We start from the raw sequence: 21,242 nt of genomic DNA, 5'->3' as shown, positions 1-21,242 counted from the left end.
GCTTGAGTCACTCCTCTTTGGGGAGGCTGTTGGCGCATGTGAAGAACTTCCACACACGTCGGAAGAATCGTAGAACGCCATTTTTCTTCTGCTTCTTTGTTTCACTGCGCACCACTTCCGCTGTGTTCGACACCTCGGGCACTCCACTGCACACCTCAGGAAGGCTCTCGTTGGATCCAAAATAGGACTAAACAGACCATGCAGAGCAGTGCAAGAGTAAGACCAACACAAGTCCTTTAGCTGTTTCACAAAACATACCACAGACATCCAAAGTCAAAGATTATAGTAGCTAATTTATAATATTGTCCAGTTTCAGACAACCCTGATGCACCCCACTTAGAAAGACAGTTGACCTTTCATTCACGAAACAGGCTTCTTGTTCCTTACCTTTGGGAGTCTTGCAATCATATCATTGAAGTCTTTGGTCAGCTGATCTTCCCAGCCCTCCTTCAGCCACCCTTTGGATTTCACCACCTTGCTGAGGACATTTTCAGTGTCCCGAAGTTCTTCAGCAGCCTTTGTCTTTGATTCACTGGCCACCTCTTCCACTGGGTTTGACACCTCAGGGACTCCACTGCATACCTCAGGACCTCCACTGCATACCTCAGGACCTCCACTGCATACCTCAGGACCTCCGCTGCAAACCTCAGGACCTCCGCTGCATACCTCAGGACCTCCACCGCACACCTCAGGGACTCCACTGCATACCTCAGGACCTCTGCTGCACACCTCAGGGACTCCACTGCATACCTCAGGACCTCCACCGCACACCTCAGGGACTCCACTGCATACCTCAGGACCTCTGCTGCACACCTCAGGACCTCCACTGCACACCTCAGGACCTCCACTGCACACCTCAAGACCTCCACTGCACACCTCAAGACCTCCACTGCACACCTCAGGACCTCCACTGCACACCTCAAGACCTCCACTGCACACCTCAGGGACTCCTCTGCACACCTCAAGACCTCCACTGCACACCTCAGGACCTCCGCTGCACACCTCAGGACCTCTGCTGCACACCTCAGGACCTCTGCTGCACACCTCAGGACCTCCGCTGCATACCTCAGGACCTCTGCTGCATACCTCAGGACCTCTGCTGCACACCTCAGGACCTCTGCTGCATACCTCAGGACCTCTGCTGCACACCTCAGGACCTCCACTGCATACCTCAGGACCTCTGCTGCACACCTCAGGACCTCTGCTGCACACCTCAGGACCTCTGCTGCACACCTCAGGACCTCTGCTGCATACCTCAGGACCTCTGCTGCACACCTCAGGACCTCCACTGCATACCTCAGGACCTCTGCTGCACACCTCAGGACCTCTGCTGCATACCTCAGGACCTCTGCTGCACACCTCAGGACCTCTGCTGCATACCTCAGGACCTCTGCTGCACACCTCAGGACCTCTGCTGCACACCTCAGGACCTCTGCTGCATACCTCAGGACCTCTGCTGCACACCTCAGGACCTCTGCTGCATACCTCAGGACCTCTGCTGCACACCTCAGGACCTCTGCTGCATACCTCAGGACCTCTGCTGCACACCTCAGGACCTCCACTGCATACCTCAGGACCTCTACTGCACACCTCAGGACCTCCGCTGCACACCTCAGGACCTCCACTGCACACCTCAGGACCTCCACTGCACACCTCAAGACCTCCACTGCACACCTCAGGGACTCCTCTGCACACCTCAAGACCTCCACTGCACACCTCAGGGACTCCTCTGCACACCTCAGGACCTCTGCTGCACACCTCAGGACCGCTACACAGCTCAGCCTCTTCATTGCACACCTCAGCATGGCTCTCGGTGGATAGCTGCACCACCTTTCTCAGGACATTTCCAGTGTCCAGAAGGTCTTCAGCAGTTTCAGTCGTCATTGTGTCACTGGACACCTCTCCCACTGCATTTGACACATCAGGCACTCCACTGCACACATTTGGACCTCTGATACACATCTCAGGAAGGCTCTCAGTGGATTCGAAATTGGACTAAGCAGACAATGCAGAGCGATGAAAGAGTAAGAACAAAACATATCTGTCCTTTTTCACAAAACATACCACAGACATCCAAAGTCAAAGATTATAACAGTTTATTTACATTATTATCCCGTTTGAGACATCTCTGATACACCCAACTTGCAAAGACACTTGACCTTTCATTTCCGAAACAGGCTTCTTGTTCCTTACCTTTGGTAGTTCCATAATCATATCATAGATTGTTGGGGTTAGCTGATCTTTGCAGCTCTCCTTCAGACACCCTTTGGGCTTCACCACCTTGCTGAGGACCTTTCCATCTCCAGCAGCGTCTTTCTCCACACTGACCAGGGCCAGCGACTCATCCTGAACATCCACCACATTGTTATTCGGAGACTCCTCTGAAGCCTCCTCATTGGTGTTGTCAATGGCAGCAGCCCCAGTGACGCTGGACGGGCACTTGGTCTTTGGACTTTTCTCTTCAATTAGAGTTTCCTTTGAAGAGGTCTCAGAATGTCCATACAGCTCAGTGAGCTGTAAATGGACAGAGACATACATAACTATCCTATAGCTACTTCACAAATACAACAAACCAAAGACATCCAAAGTTGACTGTAACATTGACCAACTTTGAACACCATATTATACACAGAAATGACAAAGATCCTTGACATTTTATTCAAAGAAACAATATTGGCATTGCAGATGGCTCTTATGTCTTACCTCAGTGGCCTTGCATGGCTCATCCTTTGGGTGCAATAAGTTCATCTTCCAACACTCCTCTTTCAGAAGCTGGATGGCTTCGTTGGGCGCCGAGTCCACGGTGAAATCAGACATCCTTAATTCATCCTGAACTCTCTGGCAACTGACCAGGAGAACTCTCTCTGTCTCCTGTAATTCCAGGCCCCTTTTTGTATCCCAAGTCTATGTAACAACATAATATGTCATTAACAGACTGTTGATGTATCAGGTGAGACTGGACACTGGTCCATCATTGAAATGATGGGAGAAATTATTAATTTGAACTGATAGCTACTGTTTTTCTCTTTTGGTCCAAAAATGAGCTTGCTGATATCTTAAGGGCTTTACAGTGGGTGTACTGTTTGCTCTACATAGTCCTCACCAATTCAGCTACACAGACCTTCCTCCATCTCTTCCATGTCTCTGTCTCACGCCTTCATGTGAATATGGAAATGTATCAGACTATGTATGTCTACACTATCTATCACACTATTGCTGTCATCTAATATATTTTGATACATTCCTGTTATCATTTACACTTGTCTAATGATGTGATGAACTCAAGTTACCTAAATGAAGTATAACGTTTGGTACAATTCAAAACTAGTCTGAGATCACTGCACTCACTCCAAGAAGACTCTTTTCCCTGCCAGGAGCCAGGCCTTCATTGGTCTCAGAGGGAGGTCTAGTGGGAGTCTTCCCTGGGCTTTCAGTGTACGGAATTGCCTCTTGAGCATTTTCTGCAATAGAGTCTTCAATTAGTAACTTAACCATTTAGAATGTGGCATGCAGAGAGTGATATGAATTGGTTCATGGCACAAACTAACTGCTCCTCCATGGAGAGTGATGAGCCCTTCTTTGATTATTTGTTTTTGTTGGCCAAAGCTCTGCAGAAAAAGCGAGGGTTACTGAGCACAGAACCCAAAACCAGATGTCTACAACAGTAAATCTGTATTTTTCAAATGAATGCTGGAAAAAGTGATCTAAATGGGAAGAATATACATTATACTTTACATAGAACAACAACTGCAATATAAACAATGAAAGTGCAGATGAGATTAATGAGACCTTTAATTATGATGAGGACACAAGTCATCTTAGATGATCGATAAATTGGTTGTATAGCTAACAGATCGGATATGATCCAATAACGTGTTTTTCGAAAATGTCGAATGCGTGCAATATCGGTCCTTCTCATTATGGGAAGACCTACTTACCTTACTGAGAACAGGAAAAGATATACGATTTTTTTGATTGACTTGAATGAAGAATTGGCGTTTGCTATTTATATACTGTAGGCTGGTTGTGATTGTGAATAAATTAACCTCTGAGTAATACACATAGAATTAGGAATTCAAATGTATGTTATTGGACATTGTGACGAGCATGGGATTCTAATATAGATTCTATATCTATGGTGACTCGTTCCTTATTGCGCACAACGTCGTACATTTCTAAGCACATTTATTTATCCTGTTGTATCATTTGCCTCTGGCCAATCCTATTTCTCCCTAACAAATACAGATCCTGTAACATTTTTACGCGATGTCACTGGAAAAAAAACGTCATTTATGATGGTTTATTGGCGATGGAAATTCGCATACAAACGGGTTAGAGAAATATATAAAACATGTAATAAAGTATTAAAATGTGTTGGTTTAAAAATCGCTTCAAAATGGAAGACAGCAGGCTATTTAAAGTAGGCTATATGAAATTAATTACAGAATCAATCAATACGATTTACTGTATGATTAGGTATCAACAATTACTAGAGGTGGATTTTTTTTTACATTATACTGTACTTTTAATACATTGAAAGTGTATGAAAATAGCAAAATCAGTTTTGATTGAACAAATATGCCATGATTGTTAATCCATGCTGATAAAGCAAATAAATATGACAGCATTTTACAAAATACAAAATTAATAAGAATATTCAAAATAATGTTCAATACTTTGAGTTTACAATCATTTGACTGAAATCGAGGATTTAGGCCTGTTTTAATAAATGTTTAATTTAATATTAACTTACATACCTGTAAAACATTTCACTCTCAATATCCTGGTCAATATGTGTTTCATGAGTTGGACAGATAGCCAAGATGTATAATTCATTAGCCAAAACGATTTCAAAGTTTTCCAATGGGGCCAAACATTCTCCCTACTCCCACTAAAACTGATGTTATTTTAGAGTTAATGGCAATGTTTACAGTAATTTAATTGTAATTAACTTTTAATTAACAATTAATTAGCAATTTGATATAGGCTAAGATCAAAGTCATAAATGCAACATGCTACAATGTCAACGATTTTACTAAGTTATAAGTTCATATAAGGAAATCAGTCAATTTAAATCAATAAATTCGGCCCTAATCTATGGATTTCACATGACTGGGCATAGGCCCACCCACTGGGGAGCCAGGCCCAGCCAATCAGAATGAGTTTTTCCCCACAAAGTAGCATTATCCTCAGCTGTCCGGGTGGCTGATCTCAGACGATCCCACAGGTGAAGTCAGATGTGGAGGTCCTGGGCTGGCGTGGTTACAGGTGGTCTGCGGTTGTGAGGCCTATTGGACATACTGCCATATTCTCTAAAACAACTTTGGAGGTGGCTTATGGTAGATACATTGACATTCAATTATCTGGCAATAGCTCTAGTGGACATTAATGCAGTCAGCATGCCAATTACAAACTCCCTCAACTTGATACATCTGAGGTATTTTGTAGTGTGACAAAATTGCTCATTTTAGAGTGGCTCTGTATTGTCCCCAGGACAAGGTGCACCCGTGTAATGAACATGCTGTTTAATCAGCTTCTTGAAATGCCACTCCTATCAGGTGGATGGATTATTTCAGCACAAAATTGGAGAGAAAAAAGCTTTTTGTGCATATGGAACATTTCTGTTCTTTTTTATTTCAGCTCATGAAACATGGGACCAACACTTTACATGTTGCTCTAATATTTTTGTTCAGTATACTGTACATGTCTCTCTGTTGTGTTACAATACTGTAATGTGAAGCAGTGAGATATGGGTCCTAGGTGTAGCTGGTGTAGAGAGTCAGGCGCAGGACAGCAGATATGTGTAATCAACGTACTTTTACTCAAAATGTCAAATAGGCAAAGTAACAAATACAAGCACACCATGACAGACCGAAAGTACAATAAACAATCACTCACAAAAACCAGTGGGGAACAGAGGGTTAGATAATGAACAGGTAATTGTGGGATTGAAATCAGGTGTGTACAACAAAGACAAAACAAATGGAAAATGAAAAGTGGATCGGCGGTGGCTAGAAGGCCGGTGACGTCGACCACTGAACACCGCCCGAACAAGGTGAGGGACCAACTTCAGGGAAAGTCGTGACACAGTGACAACCATAAGGGTGAGTGTTATAAACTGTTATAACTCTAAAACACACTATTATCATGGACATAACAAATTGATACCCCCATACAATCCAATGAGACATTTTGACAAAATTGGTTTTATTCCATGCTGCTTTTTACACGCTTGTCTTCTTCATTGGTCCTTTCTCGATGTGCTGGTTTCCTGTAAAAGGTTGCTATGTCAGCAGCATGTCGGCAGCATCAATATCAACAGTGGACAAAAAGATTAATGTTGGTGTTTATCACTAATGTCTAATGTAGGAAAAAGGACACAATTGTATAATGACTGAATAGTGTTCTGGTGCAACTGTGATGCCCTTTTGATTGTTGTCAGCGAATGGGTGCAGAGATGTCGCGGAGTCAGGCGCAGGACACAGGTTTTGAGCAACACAACGGAGTTTACTCAAAGTCAGGCAAAAATTCCAAATAGGAACATACATACAAACTAGCACATACAACAACCACTAAAGACACCAACAATCACGGACAGAACAGACGTGTATGCCAGAGGGTTAAATAAGGAACATGATATGGGAATTGAAACCAGGTGTGTGTAATACAGACAAAACAAAATAAAACTGAAATATAGATCGGTGGTGACTAGAAAGCCGGTGACGTCGACCGCCGAACATCAACTGAACAAGGAGAAGGGCCGACTTCGGTGGAAGTCGTGACAATTGTGTAAGTTGTGACGACCCTCCCACTCTGTCTGCCGTATTCTGTTTATGTTCTTGTTTCCTTATTAGGATGCCGGTGGGCGGAGTTGGGGAGGGTCGTCAGCTACATGGGAAACACCTGGGCCAGGTGTGTCCCAGGATAAATAGACCTCTTCCACATTCATGGAGGAGACTCTCTCCATGCAGACACCTTTGTAGATTGTGTTGTGGTTCTTGGTGGCCTTTTGTTTGTTTGCATTGGCACCGTTCAACACCCTGCATTATCACATTCATGCATGCAAAACACTCACTTACACTACTGATTACTGATTACACACACCATTGTATATTTTTCTTAGTTGCTTTAGTTAATAAATATATATTTTGTTACTCCTTATCTCCACGTTGTCTCCCTTTGTTACGGGCTTTGAGCCGGTTCGTGACAAGTGGGGGCTCGTCCGGGATCTTTTGAACTATTGATTTGGGAGGCCGTGGAGGTACGTGTTTGGTTTGCATATTTTGTTTGCGTGTGATAGGCCCAGTATTGGTTGCCTTTGTTGTTTGGTTTGTGTGCTGTGTTGGAGAGAGTATAATGGTTAGTTTCAGGCCCTGCCTAGCCTGAACTCTTGTTCTACTTTCTGTTGGGATGTCAGTCTGAGGTGAGTAATCGGCTGTGTACCTCGGTGGGAGATTTGGGTAGGGTAGTGGAACTTGCTACCCGGAGCTATAGCCTTTTTCCCCTGATAGGTTTAGCGACGTGTTTCATTTTTGGAATATGTTGGGCATGGTTAATGTTTGTTATTTTTGTGTGGTGTCTGTGGACTGAGCAGTTGTCTCGGGGGCACATCCGTGGCTTGGTGGAATTTGCCAGCATGCTGGGGAGTTTTTCCTTGCCAGCGGGCTACAGTGCGTAAATTCCCACCGCAAATCTGCACGAAGACTAGGGTTGAGTTATTGTAGGTTTTGGGGAAGCTCCATATCTCATCTTTCTTCTGTGGTGCTCAGGGTGATTGTCAATTCTCGGGTTGTGGTCTGGTGTGCTCAGCAGAAGGGAAGAGCGTCATGGCGTCTTATGTAGATGAGTTCATTCGCTCTCCATCGGAGGGATTGTTAGATTTAGGTACTAAAGAACAGCTGTTGAAGGTCGCGGAACACTACAAGGTTGAGATTAGTGATAAACGTCTAAAAAAATTCTATTAGGTTGATATTGAAGGCCAATCTGATGGAGAGTGGTATTCTTGAAGTTACCACTGGGCCAGCCTCTGCTGAGGATTTGTCGTCTCACAGTAACGTTACAATGGCCATTCCATCGGTTAGTCCTAGTAGCCTTCTTTTTGAACAGCAGAAAGAACTGCTTCTGTTACAGCTGGAGCATGATCGTGAAAAGAGAGAGCATGATCGGCAGCATGATCGTGAGAAGAGAGAGCATGATCGGCAGCATGATCGTGAGAAGCTAGAGCATGATCGTATAAAATATGAAAAGGAATTGGCATTTAAACAAGATATGGAGCGTGCAAAAATCAAGTTGCAACAAGAACATAAACAGAATACGGCAGACAGAGTGGGAGGGTAGTCACAATGTATTAAAAGGTTTCATTTGACATTGACTGACAGTATAGTAGCCTATAATACTGAACAGTCTCTCACCCCAAAGTGCTCCCAGCCCCTGATCTCTGAGTAGAGGGCGTCTCCTGGACATGAGGTGTCCACCAGCTGCCGGTGCCCGTGGAGGGTGAAGTTGGCCTGCAGGCGCCCGCCATCCACTGCACACTTGGCCAGGTGTTGGCGCACCAGATCCAGGGCGTGGCGTGAGGGCAGAAAGGAGGAGTAGTTGCCAATGAAGGCCACGCCGTAACCGTAAGGGTTCTGCCCCCTGGTGTGGTTGCCAAGGTGATGCCAGCCGCGCCCCTCGTAGATGTACCCTTCAGAACCCACCACAAAGCTGAGGGGAACATACATTTAGGAGTTGGAGTGATAGAACAAATTGCATTATCTCACAACCCTGATTCATGTTATAGCATCTTGTTATTATATTTTGCTTCAGGTTATACTGTATAACATCATGTTAAGATTTGCTACAGTATAATATGATATGACTGCTTCAGTAATTGTAGGCTGACACAGCACACTTGTCTCCGTCTTTGAAGCTTAGTATAAAGGGTTTGTTAATATCTGCGAATGGATGAGGGGGTCAAAGTTCAGCCCAGCCGCGGTCTTCTTGGTGGAAGCGCTGCATGGCCCTCATGCTCCTGGAGAACTGCTTGAAGGAGTGACAGGGCCTGTCTGGCTCGAAGGTGTGGTGGATATACAGGAAGGGGATGGGCAGGGCAAGAGAGGGAAGGAGACCCTCGGTAGGGTTTCGACCCCCCAATGACACCGTGGGATGATGGGAGGGCACTCTCCTTTGAGTTGTGGAGCCTCCTTTGAAATGTCTCCTTATGCAACCTAAAACTGACTTAGAAGACATACTAGCAACTTCCAATAGCTTTGTCAAAGCCCCACCACGACAACCATTATTTATCTAAACCTTTACTCAGAAACACTGGAGAGCACTATTACACCAAAATAACTGAACTGTTGTCAGGAGATACAATTGAACATACTGTAACATGCTATTTTAAATCCCTGCGTTGGTTGCCTGTTGTTTTATAATTGAATTTAAAAGCACTACGTTGCCCTGCACCTGAGTACATGTCTGATATGCTTTTAAGATACTGTATGTGCCCGGTCGGTCCCTCAGATCCTCTGGCACGGGTCTTTTAGTTGTTCCAGAGGTGAGAACCAAAACGTGTGGTGAGGCTGCCTTCAGCCACTATGGTCCTGGCCTTTGGAACAGCCTGCCGGAGGATCTGAAGGCCTCAGAAACTGTTGACATTTTGAAGAGCTACTTATTAGCCGTGCTTTTGCTTAATCCTACTATCTATTTTACCCCATTGTATTTATCTTATTTATTTTCATTTATTTTAGTGCATTAGTCTCTCATGTCCACTGTGATTGTTTTACTATTTTCATTTCTCATTTTTATATTTCTAAGCTTTTATTATTTTATATTCTATGCACTTTGAAATGCATCATCTGTAAGAAATGTGCTCTGCAAATAAAGTTGCGATTTAGTTTTGATTAGTAAAATAGCCCACAGTAGAGCCATTCAACCACAAACCTACATTCATACGCAAAGTGTCTCAAATGATCTTGTACATATTTACGGGTGTGTAATGCAGTAATACTGTGATTAATGCATACTTAAGCACTTCTAAAACAGCTTAATTGTCTGGATAGTTAATTAGTAAGTGTTATTTAAAGCATTCTTCATACGTACATCGTAAGTCATATGAAAAACACTCATGAAAGCAGTTTTTTGATGTGGTTCAGATCCCCTTTATTTGTATTATTAAAAAGAGCCAGTTGGAAGGAAAGGGGAGATGGTGGAGAAAGTGTGGCCCGGAGTTGTGTGTGCTTGAGTCACTCCTCTTTGGGGAAGCTGTTGGTACATGTGAAGAACTTCCACACACGTCGGAAGAATCGTAGAACGCCATTTTTCTTCTGCTTCTTTGTGTCACTGCGCACCACTTCCGCTGTGTTCGACACCTCGGGCACTCCACTGCACACCTCAGGAAGGCTCTCGTTGGATCCAAAATAGGACTAAACAGACCATGCGGAGCAGTGTAAGAGTAAGAACAACACATATCTCCTTTAGCTGTTTCACAAAACATACCACAGACATCCAAAGTCAAAGATTATAGTAGCTAATTTATAATATTGTCCAGTTTCAGACAACCCTGATGCACCCCACTTAGAAAGACAGTTGACCTTTCATTCACGAAACAGGCTTCTTGTTCCTTACCTTTGGGAGTCTTGCAATCATATCATTGAAGTCTTTGGTCAGCTGATCTTCCCAGCCCTCCTTCAGCCACCCTTTGGATTTCACCACCTTGCTGAGGACATTTTCAGTGTCCCGAAGTTCTTCAGCAGCCTTTGTCTTTGTATCACTGGACACCTCTTCCACTGGGTTTGACACCTCAGGGACTCCACTGCATACCTCAGGACCTCCACCGCACACCTCAGGACCTCCGCTGCACACCTCAGGACCTCCACTGCACACCTCAGGACCTCCACTGCACACCTCAAGACCTCCACTGCACACCTCAAGACCTCCACTGCACACCTCAGGACCTCCACTGCACACCTCAAGACCTCCACTGCACACCTCAAGACCTCCGCTGCACACCTCAGGACCTCCGCTGCACACCTCAGGACCTCCGCTGCACACCTCAGGACCTCCACTGCACACCTCAGGAACTCCACTGCACACCTCAAGACCTCCACTGCACACCTCAAGACCTCCACTGCACACCTCAGGGACTCCTCTGCACACCTCAGGACCTCCGCTGCACACCTCAGGGACTCCTCTGCACACCTCAGGACCTCTGCTGCACACCTCAAGACCTCCACTGCACACCTCAGGACCTCCGCTGCACACCTCAGGACCTCTGCTGCACACCTCAGGACCGCTACACAGCTCAGCCTCTTCATTGCACACCTCAGCATGGCTCTCGGTGGATAGCTGCACCACCTTTCTCAGGACATTTCCAGTGTCCAGAAGGTCTTCAGCAGCTTCAGTCGTCATTGTGTCACTGGACACCTCTCCCACTGCATTTGACACATCAGGCACTCCACTGCACACATTTGGTCCTCTGATACACATCTCAGGAAGGCTCTCAGTGGATTCAAAATTGGACTAAGCAGACAATGCAGAGCAATGAAAGAGTAAGAACAAAACAAATCTGTCCTTTTTCACAAAACATACCACAGACATCCAAAGTCAAAGATTATAACAGTTTATTTACATGATTATCCCGTTTGAGACATCTCTGATACACCCAACTTGCAAAGACACTTGACCTTTCATTTCCGAAACAGGCTTCTTGTTCCTTACCTTTGGTAGTTCCATAATCATATCATAGATTGTTGGGGTTAGCTGATCTTTGCAGCTCTCCTTCAGACACCCTTTGGGCTTCACCACCTTGCTGAGGACCTTTCCATCTCCAGCAGCGTCTTTCTCCACACTGACCAGGGCCAGCGACTCATCCTGAACATCCACCACATTGTTATTCGGAGACTCCTCTGAAGCCTCCTCATTGGTGTTGTCAATGTCAGCAGCCCCAGCGACGCTGGACGGGCACTTGGTCTTTGGACTTTTCTCTTCAATTTGAGTTTCCTTTGAAGAGGTCTCAGAATGTCCATACAGCTCAGTGAGCTGTAAATGGACAGAGACATACATAACTATCCTATAGCTACTTCACAAATACAACAAACCAAAGACATCCAAAGTTGACTGTAACATTGACCAACTTTGAACACCATATTATACACAGAAATGACAATGATGCTTGACATTTTATTCAAAGAAACAATATTGGCATTGCAGACGGCTCTTATGTCTTACCTCAGTGGCCTGGCATGTCTCATCCTTTAGGTGCAAGAAGTTCAACTTCCAACACTCCTCTTTCAGAAGCTGGATGGCTTCGTTGGGCGCCGAGTCCACGGTGAAATCAGACATCCTTAATTCATCCTGAACTCTCTGGCAACTGACCAGGAGAACTCTCTCTGTCTCCTGTAATTCCAGGCCCCTTTTTGTATCCCAAGTCTATGTAACAACATAATATGTCATTAACAGACTGTTGATGTATCAGGTGAGACTGGACACTGGTCCATCATTGAAATGATGGGAGAAATTATTAATTTGAACTGATAGCTACTGTTTTTCTCTTTTGGTCCAAAAATGAGCTTGCTGATATCTTAAGGGCTTTACAGTGGGTGTACTGTTTGCTCTACATAGTCCTCACCAATTCAGCTACACAGACCTTCCTGCATCTCTTCCATGTCTCTGTCTCACGCCTTCATGTGAATATGGAAATGTATCAGACTATGTATGTCTACACTATCTATCACACTATTGCTGTCATCTAATATATTTTGATACATTCCTGTTATCATTTACACTTGTCTAATAATGTGATAAACTCAAGTTACCTAAATGAAATATAACGTTTTGTACAATTCAAAACTAGTCTGAGATCACTGCACTCACTCCAAGAAGACTCTTTTCCCTGCCAGGAGCCAGGCCTTCATTGGTCTCAGAGGGAGGTCTAGTGGGAGTCTTCCCTGGGCTTTCAGTGTACGGAATTGCCTCTTGAGCATTTTCTGCAATAGAGTCTTCAATTAGTGACTTAACCATTTAGAATGTGGCAAGCAGAGAGTGATATGAATTGGTTCATGGCACAAACTACCTGCTCCTCCATGGAGAGTGATGAGCCCTTCTTTGATTATTTGTTTTTGTTGGCCAAAGCTCTGCAGAAAGAGCGAGGGTTACTGAGCACAGAACCCAAAACCAGATGTCTACAACAGTAAATCTGTATTTTTCAAATGAATGCTGGAAAAAGTGATCTAAATGGGAAGAATATACATTATACTTTACATAGAACAACAACTGCAATATAAACAATGAAAGTGCAGATGAGATTAATGAGACCTTTAATTATGATGAGGACACAAGTCATCTTAGATGGTCGATAAATTGGTTGTATAGCTAACAAATTGGATATGATCCAATAACGTGTTTTTCGAAAATGTCGAATGCGTGCAATATCGGTCCTTCTCATTATAGGAAGACCTACTTACCTTACTGAGAACAGGAAAAGATATACGATTTTTTTGATTGACTTGAATGAAGAATTGGCGTTTGCTATTGATATACTGTAGGCTGGTTGTGATTGTGAATAAATTAACCTCTGAGTAATACACATAGAATTCTGAATTCAAATGTATGTTATTGGACATTGTGACGAGCATGGGATTCTAATATAGATTCTATATCTATGGTGACTCGTTCCTTATTGCGCACAACGTCGTACATTTCTAAGCACATTTATTTATCCTGTTGTATCATTTGCCTCTGGCCAATCCTATTTCTCCCTAATGATTACAGATCCTGCAACTTTTTTACGCGATGTCACTGGAAAAAAAACGTCATTTATGATGGATTATTGGCGATGGAAATTCGCATACAAATGGATTAGAGAAATATATAAAACATGTAATAAAGTATTAAAATGTGTTGGTTTAAAAATCTCTTCCAAATGGAAGACAACAGGCTATTTAAAGTAGGCTATATGAAATTAATTACAGAATCAATCAATACGATTTACTGTATGCTTAGGTATCAACAATTACTAGAGGTGGATTTTTAACATTATACTGTACTTTTAATACATTGAAAGTGTATGAAAATAATTAAATCAGTTTTGATTGAACAAATATGCCATGATTGTTAATCCATGCTGATAAAGCAAATAAATATGACAGCATTTTACAAAATACAAAATTAATAAGAATATTCAAAATAATGTTCAATACTTTGAGTTTACAATCATTTGACTGAAATCGAGGATTTAGGCCTGTTTTAATAAATGTTTAATTGAATATTAACTTACATACCTGTAAAACATTTCACTCTCAATATCCTGGTCAATATGTGTTTCATGAGTTGGACAGATAGCCAAGATGTATAATTCATTAGCCAAAACGATTTCAAAGTTTTCCAATGGGGCCAAACATTCTCCCTACTCCCACTAAAACTGATGTTATTTTAGAGTTAATGGCAATGTTTACAGTAATTTAATTGTAATTAACTTTTAATTAACAATTAATTTAGCAATTTGATATAGGCTAAGATCAAAGTCATAAATGCAACATGCTACAATGTCAACGATTTTACTAAGTTATAAGTTCATATAAGGAAATCAGTCAATTTAAATCAATAAATTCGGCCCTAATCTATGGATTTCACATGACTGGGCATAGGCCCACCCACTGGGGAGCCAGGCCCAGCCAATCAGAATGAGTTTTTCCCCACAAAGTGGCATTATCCTCAGCTGTCCGGGTGGCTGATCTCAGACGATCCCACAGGTGAAGAAGTCAGATGTGGAGGTCCTGGGCTGGCGTGGTTACAGGTGGTCTGTGGCTGTGAGGCCTATTGGACATACTGCCATATTCTCTAAAACAACTTTGGAGGTGGCTTATGGTAGATACATTGACATTCAATTATCTGGCAATAGCTCTAGTGGACATTAATGCAGTCAGCATGCCAATTACAAACTCCCTCAACTTGATACATCTGAGGTATTTTGTAGTGTGACAAAATTGCTCATTTTAGAGTGGCTCTGTATTGTCCCCAGGACAAGGTGCACCCGTGTAATGAACATGCTGTTTAATCAGCTTCTTGAAATGCCACTCCTATCAGGTGGATGGATTATTTCAGCACAAAATTGGAGAGAAATTATTTTTTATTTTAGCTCATGAAACATGGGACCAACACTTTACATGTTGCTCTAATATTTTTGTTCAGTATACTGTACATGTCTCTCTGTTGTGTTACAATACTGTAATGTGAAGCAGTGCGATATGGGTCCTAGGTGTAGCTGGTGTAGAGAGTCAGGCGCAGGACAGCAGATATGTGTAATCAACGTACTTTTACTCAAAATGTCAAATAGGCAAAGTAACAAATACAAGCACACCATGACAGACCGAAAGTACAATAAACAATCACTCACAAAAACCAGTGGGGAACAGAGGGTTAAGTAATGAACAGGTAATTGTGGGATTGAAATCAGGTGTGTACAACAAAGACAAAACAAATGGAAAATGAAAAGTGGATCGGCGGTGGCTAGAAGGCCGGTGACGTCGACCGCTGAACACCGCCCGAACAAGGTGAGGGACCAACTTCAGGGAAAGTCGTGACACAGTGACAACCATAAGGGTGAGTGTTATAAACTGTTATAACTCTAAAACACACTATTATCATGGATATAACAAATTGATACCCCCATACAATCCAAAGAGACATTTTGACAAAATTGGTTTTATTCCATGCTGCTTTTTACACGCTTGTCTTCTTCATTGGTCCTTTCTCGATTTGCTGGTTTCCTGTAAAATGTTGCTATGTCAGTAGCATGTCGGTAGCATCAATATCAACAGTGGACAAAAAGATTAATGTTGGTGTTTATCACTAATGTCTAATGTAGGAAAAAGGACACAATTGTATAATGACTGAATAGTGTTCTGGTGCAACTGTGATGCCCTTTTGATTGTTGTCAGCGATTAGGTGCAGAGATTTCGCGGAGTCAGGCGCAGGACACAGGTTTTGAGCAACACAACGGAGTTTACTCAAAAAGTCAGGCAAAAATTCCAAATAGGAACATACATACAAACTAGCACATACAACAACCACTAAAGACACCAACAATCACGGACAGAACAGACGTGTATGCCAGAGGGTTAAATAAGGAACATGATATGGGAATTGAAACCAGGTGTGTGTAATACAGACAAAACAAAATAAAACTGGAATATAGATGTGTGGTGACTAGAAAGCCGGTGACGTCGACCGCCGAACACCAACTGAACAAGGAGAAGGGCCGACTTCGGTGGAAGTCGTGACAATTGTGTATGTATTAAAAGGTTTCATTTGACATTGACTGACAGTATAGTAGCCTATAATACTGAACAGTCTCTCACCCCAAAGTGCTCCCAGCCCCTGATCTCTGAGTAGAGGGCGTCTCCTGGACATGAGGTGTCCACCAGCTGCCGGTGCCCGTGGAGGGTGAAGTTGGCCTGCAGGCGCCCGCCATCCACTGCACACTTGGCCAGGTGTTGGTGCACCAGATCCAGGGCGTGGCGTGAGGGCAGAGAGGAGGAGTAGTTGCCAATGAAGGCCACGCCGTAACCATAAGGGTTCTGCCCCCTGGTGTGGTTGCCAAGGTGATGCCAGCCGCGCCCCTCGTAGATGTACCGGTCAGAACCCACCTACAAAGCTGAGGGGAACATACATTTAGGAGTTGGAGTGATAGAACAAATTGCATTTTCTCACAACCCTGATTCTTGTTATAGCATCTTGTTATTATATTTTGCTTCAGGTTATACTGTATAACATCATGTTAAGATTTGCTACAGTATAATATGACTGCTTCAGTAATTGTAGGCTGACACAGCACTCTTGTCTCCGTCTTTGAAGCTTAGTATAAAGGGTTTGTTAATATCTGCGAATGGATGAGGGGGTCAAAGTTCACCTATATACGATTTCGGCCCAGCCGCGGACTTCTTGGTGGAAGCGCTGCATGGCCCTCATGCTCCTGGAGAACTGCTTGAAGGAGTGACAGGGCCTGTCTGGCTCGATGTGGAGGTCCTGGGCTGGCGTGGTTACAGGTGGTCTGCGGTTGTGAGGCCTATTGGACATACTGCCATATTCTCTAAAACAACTTTGGAGGTGGCTTATGGTAGATACATTGACATTCAATTATCTGGCAATAGCTGTAGTGGACATTAATGCAGTCAGCATGCCAATTACAAACTCCCTCAACTTGATACATCTGAGGTATTTTGTAGTGTGACAAAATTGCTCATTTTAGAGTGGCTCTGTAGTGTCCCCAGGACAAGGTGCACCCGTGTAATGAACATGCTGTTTAATCAGCTTCTTGAAATGCCACTCCTATCAGGTGGATGGATTATTTCAGCACAAAATTGGAGAGAAATTATTTTTTATTTTAGCTCATGAAACATGGGACCAACACTTTACATGTTGCTCTAATATTTTTGTTCAGTATACTGTACATGTCTCTCTGTTGTGTTACAATACTGTAATGTGAAGCAGTGCGATATGGGTCCTAGGTGTAGCTGGTGTAGAGAGTCAGGCGCAGGACAGCAGATATGTGTAATCAACGTACTTTTACTCAAAATGTCAAATAGGCAAAGTAACAAATACAAGCACACCATGACAGACCGAAAGTACAATAAACAATCACTCACAAAAACCAGTGGGGAACAGAGGGTTAAGTAATGAACAGGTAATTGTGGGATTGAAATCAGGTGTGTACAACAAAGACAAAACAAATGGAAAATGAAAAGTGGATCGGCGGTGGCTAGAAGGCCGGTGACGTCGACCGCTGAACACCGCCCGAACAAGGTGAGGGACCAACTTCAGGGAAAGTCGTGACACAGTGACAACCATAAGGGTGAGTCTTATAAACTGTTATAACTCTAAAACACACTATTATCATGGATATAACAAATTGATACCCCCATACAATCCAAAGAGACATTTTGACAAAATTGGTTTTATTCCATGCTGCTTTTTACACGCTTGTCTTCTTCATTGGTCCTTTCTCGATTTGCTGGTTTCCTGTAAAATGTTGCTATGCCAGTAGCATGTCGGTAGCATCAATATCAACAGTGGACAAAAAGATTAATGTTGGTGTTTATCACTAATGTCTAATGTAGGAAAAAGGACACAATTGTATAATGACTGAATAGTGTTCTGGTGCAACTGTGATGCCCTTTTGATTGTTGTCAGCGATTAGGTGCAGAGATTTCGCGGAGTCAGGCGCAGGACACAGGTTTTGAGCAACACAACGGAGTTTACTCAAAAAGTCAGGCAAAAATTCCAAATAGGAACATACATACAAACTAGCACATACAACAACCACTAAAGACACCAACAATCACGGACAGAACAGACGTGTATGCCAGAGGGTTAAATAAGGAACATGATATGGGAATTGAAACCAGGTGTGTGTAATACAGACAAAACAAAATAAAACTGGAATATAGATGTGTGGTGACTAGAAAGCCGGTGACGTCGACCGCCGAACACCAACTGAACAAGGAGAAGGGCCGACTTCGGTGGAAGTCGTGACAATTGTGTATGTATTAAAAGGTTTCATTTGACATTGACTGACAGTATAGTAGCCTATAATACTGAACAGTCTCTCACCCTAAAGTGCTCCCAGCCCCTGATCTCTGAGTAGAGGGCGTCTCCTGGACATGAGGTGTCCACCAGCTGCCGGTGCCCGTGGAGGGTGAAGTTGGCCTGCAGGCGCCCGCCATCCACTGCACACTTGGCCAGGTGTTGGTGCACCAGATCCAGGGCGTGGCGTGAGGGCAGAGAGGAGGAGTAGTTGCCAATGAAGGCCACGCCTTAACCATAAGGGTTCTGCCCCCTGGTGTGGTTGCCAAGGTGATGCCAGCCGCGCCCCTCGTAGATGTACCGGTCAGAACCCACCTACAAAGCTGAGGGGAACATACATTTAGGAGTTGGAGTGATAGAACAAATTGCATTATCTCACAACCCTGATTCTTGTTATAGCATCTTGTTATTATATTTTGCTTCAGGTTATACTGTATAACATCATGTTAAGATTTGCTACAGTATAATATGACTGCTTCAGTAATTGTAGGCTGACACAGCACTCTTGTCTCCGTCTTTGAAGCTTAGTATAAAGGGTTTGTTAATATCTGCGAATGGATGAGGGGGTCAAAGTTCACCTATATACGATTTCGGCCCAGCCGCGGACTTCTTGGTGGAAGCGCTGCATGGCCCTCATGCTCCTGGAGAACTGCTTGAAGGAGTGACAGGGCTTGTCTGGCTCGAAGGTGTGGTGGATATACAGGAAGGGGAGGGGCAGGGCAAGAGGGAAGGGGGACCCTCGGTAGGGTTTCGACCCCCCAATGACACCGTGGGATGATGGGAGGGCAGTCTGGAGAGGAGAGGTTGAACCAGAGTAGAACAGGTTCAATTACTCTTCATGTTTACAGACCAATATTCTGTAAACTTCAAATGAGTAGCCATTTATCACCTACAATTTCATAATTACAGGGGTAAATGATTCCCTCTCTCCTTCCCTGAGACTCACTCCAGTATCTGTGGACAAATTCCAGCATTCCGTCTCTCACTGCATTTTTCCACCCCTGTATCCTTGGCTATCCACTGAGTGTCCTCCAGCCTCCACACCAGGTATAGGCTCTCCATCACCTGCCTCTGGGTGTCCAGGGTGCCCAGCAGGGCTTGGGCAGTCTCTCTACGCTTGGGGCCGATGTGGCTGGATACAACCCCAGGTCTTACCCCTCCAGGACATGGTTGTGGTAACCCTTCAGCACCTCGCTGAGTTTACCAGGCTGTTCAGAGGGGGCCAGGCTGGTAAGATCCATGCTCAAGATGGACCCACCCTGTTGGCGAGGGCATCGGTGGCCAGGGTGAGCACCCGCGACATCTGGAACACTCTGGGGTGGGTCACGTTGTCCCAGCAGCCGTCCTGGAAGCTAAGGAACAATAACCCTAGGTTTTTGGCCAAGGTGAGGGGAAACATGCCCAGCTTCGCTTTCAGACCCACCTCAATGCCTAGAAGCATGGGAGCGATGTCCCCTGTGGTGCCATCTTGGGTCAGAACGACCCCTCTCTCCTCACCACGGTCCTTTGTCGAATAAGCCAAAGAGAGTGGTGTTGAACACGGAGGTGTGGGTGTGGTTGATGTTGTTGGGTGAATGGATCCTCATGTCTTGCCATCCTGTGTATCCTCCTCATTTGAGACATCTGATCTGATGCTATCTTAACAATGGGAAGCTGAGACATTTCACAACTCTGTCTAGGGGCCTGTCTCATTCATCAGCTCTATCATCTATTCGGATCAAACTTGAAATTCATACATTAACGACAACAAGATGTAGAATATTGATTGAATGACATTTAATAGAACATCATCACCATCTGTGGGTCATCTGACACAGATACATGTGGTTGTTTGTGTTCAGTGGCTGTTGGGCTCAGTTTCCTGTCTAAACCAGCGGCACTTCCCGCCAGCCAAACAGGTTTGAAAGACTCTAAACCACTTCCTGTGTTGATGCTGCACAGTTGTGATACATGCACCTGTTAAATACTTCAATCTCACACACTGGTCGATGTCTGTTTCATGAGATTGTGAGTTTGAATTGGACCGACAGCCAAGAAATCTGATCCAACACCATTGGATAGGTGAAAACAGGTTTCCACAATACAGTTCTCTCTGATCAGTGCCAGACCAGAGAACCATTTTCAAAGTACTCTCCTTTGAGTTGTGGAGCCTCCTTTGAAATGTCTCCTTATGCAACCTAAAACTGACTTAGAAGACATACTAGCAACTTCCAATAGCTTTGTCAAAGCCCCACCACGACAACCATTATTTATCTAAACCTTTACTCAGAAACACTGGAGAGCACTATTACACCAAAATAACTGAACTGTTGTCAGGAGATACAATTGAACATACTATTTTAAATCCCTGCGTTGGTTGCCTGTTGTTTTATAATTGAATTTAAAAGCACTACGTTGCCCTGCACCTGAGTACATGTCTGATATGCTTTTAAGATACTGTATGTGCCCGGTCGGTCCCTCAGATCCTCTGGCACGGGTCTTTTAGTTGTTCCAGAGGTGAGAACCAAAACGTGTGGTGAGGCTGCCTTCAGCCACTATGGTCCTGGCCTTTGGAACAGCCTGCCGGAGGATCTGAAGGCCTCAGAAACTGTTGACATTTTGAAGAGCTACTTATTAGCCGTGCTTTTGCTTAGTCCTACTATCTATTTTACCCCATTGTATTTATCTTATTTATTTTC

At 43.9% G+C, this 21,242-nt stretch overlaps 1 protein-coding gene and 1 pseudogene across 1 annotated transcript; both read right to left on the bottom strand.

The window, feature by feature from the left end:
- Positions 1-8,387: 8,387 nt before the first annotated feature.
- On the bottom strand, positions 8,388-9,231 carry LOC135528747 (N-acetylmuramoyl-L-alanine amidase-like). The gene is made up of 2 exons (XM_064957826.1): positions 8,964-9,231; positions 8,388-8,719 (listed from the first exon to the last, which is right to left on the bottom strand). The coding sequence occupies exons 1-2, from the start codon at positions 9,229-9,231 to the stop codon at positions 8,388-8,390; spliced, it is 600 nt and encodes a 199-aa protein (XP_064813898.1).
- A 3,620-nt stretch (positions 9,232-12,851) lies between these two features.
- On the bottom strand, positions 12,852-20,226 carry LOC135528732 (N-acetylmuramoyl-L-alanine amidase-like; annotated as a pseudogene).
- Between the last annotated feature and the right edge of the window lie 1,016 nt (positions 20,227-21,242).

Source organism: Oncorhynchus masou, chromosome 5 (assembly GCF_036934945.1).
Source record: "Oncorhynchus masou masou isolate Uvic2021 chromosome 5, UVic_Omas_1.1, whole genome shotgun sequence".
Classification (NCBI taxonomy): Eukaryota; Metazoa; Chordata; class Actinopteri; order Salmoniformes; family Salmonidae; genus Oncorhynchus; species Oncorhynchus masou.
Note: the sequence above shows the minus strand (reverse complement) of the source record. Positions and strands in the feature narration are given on the sequence as shown.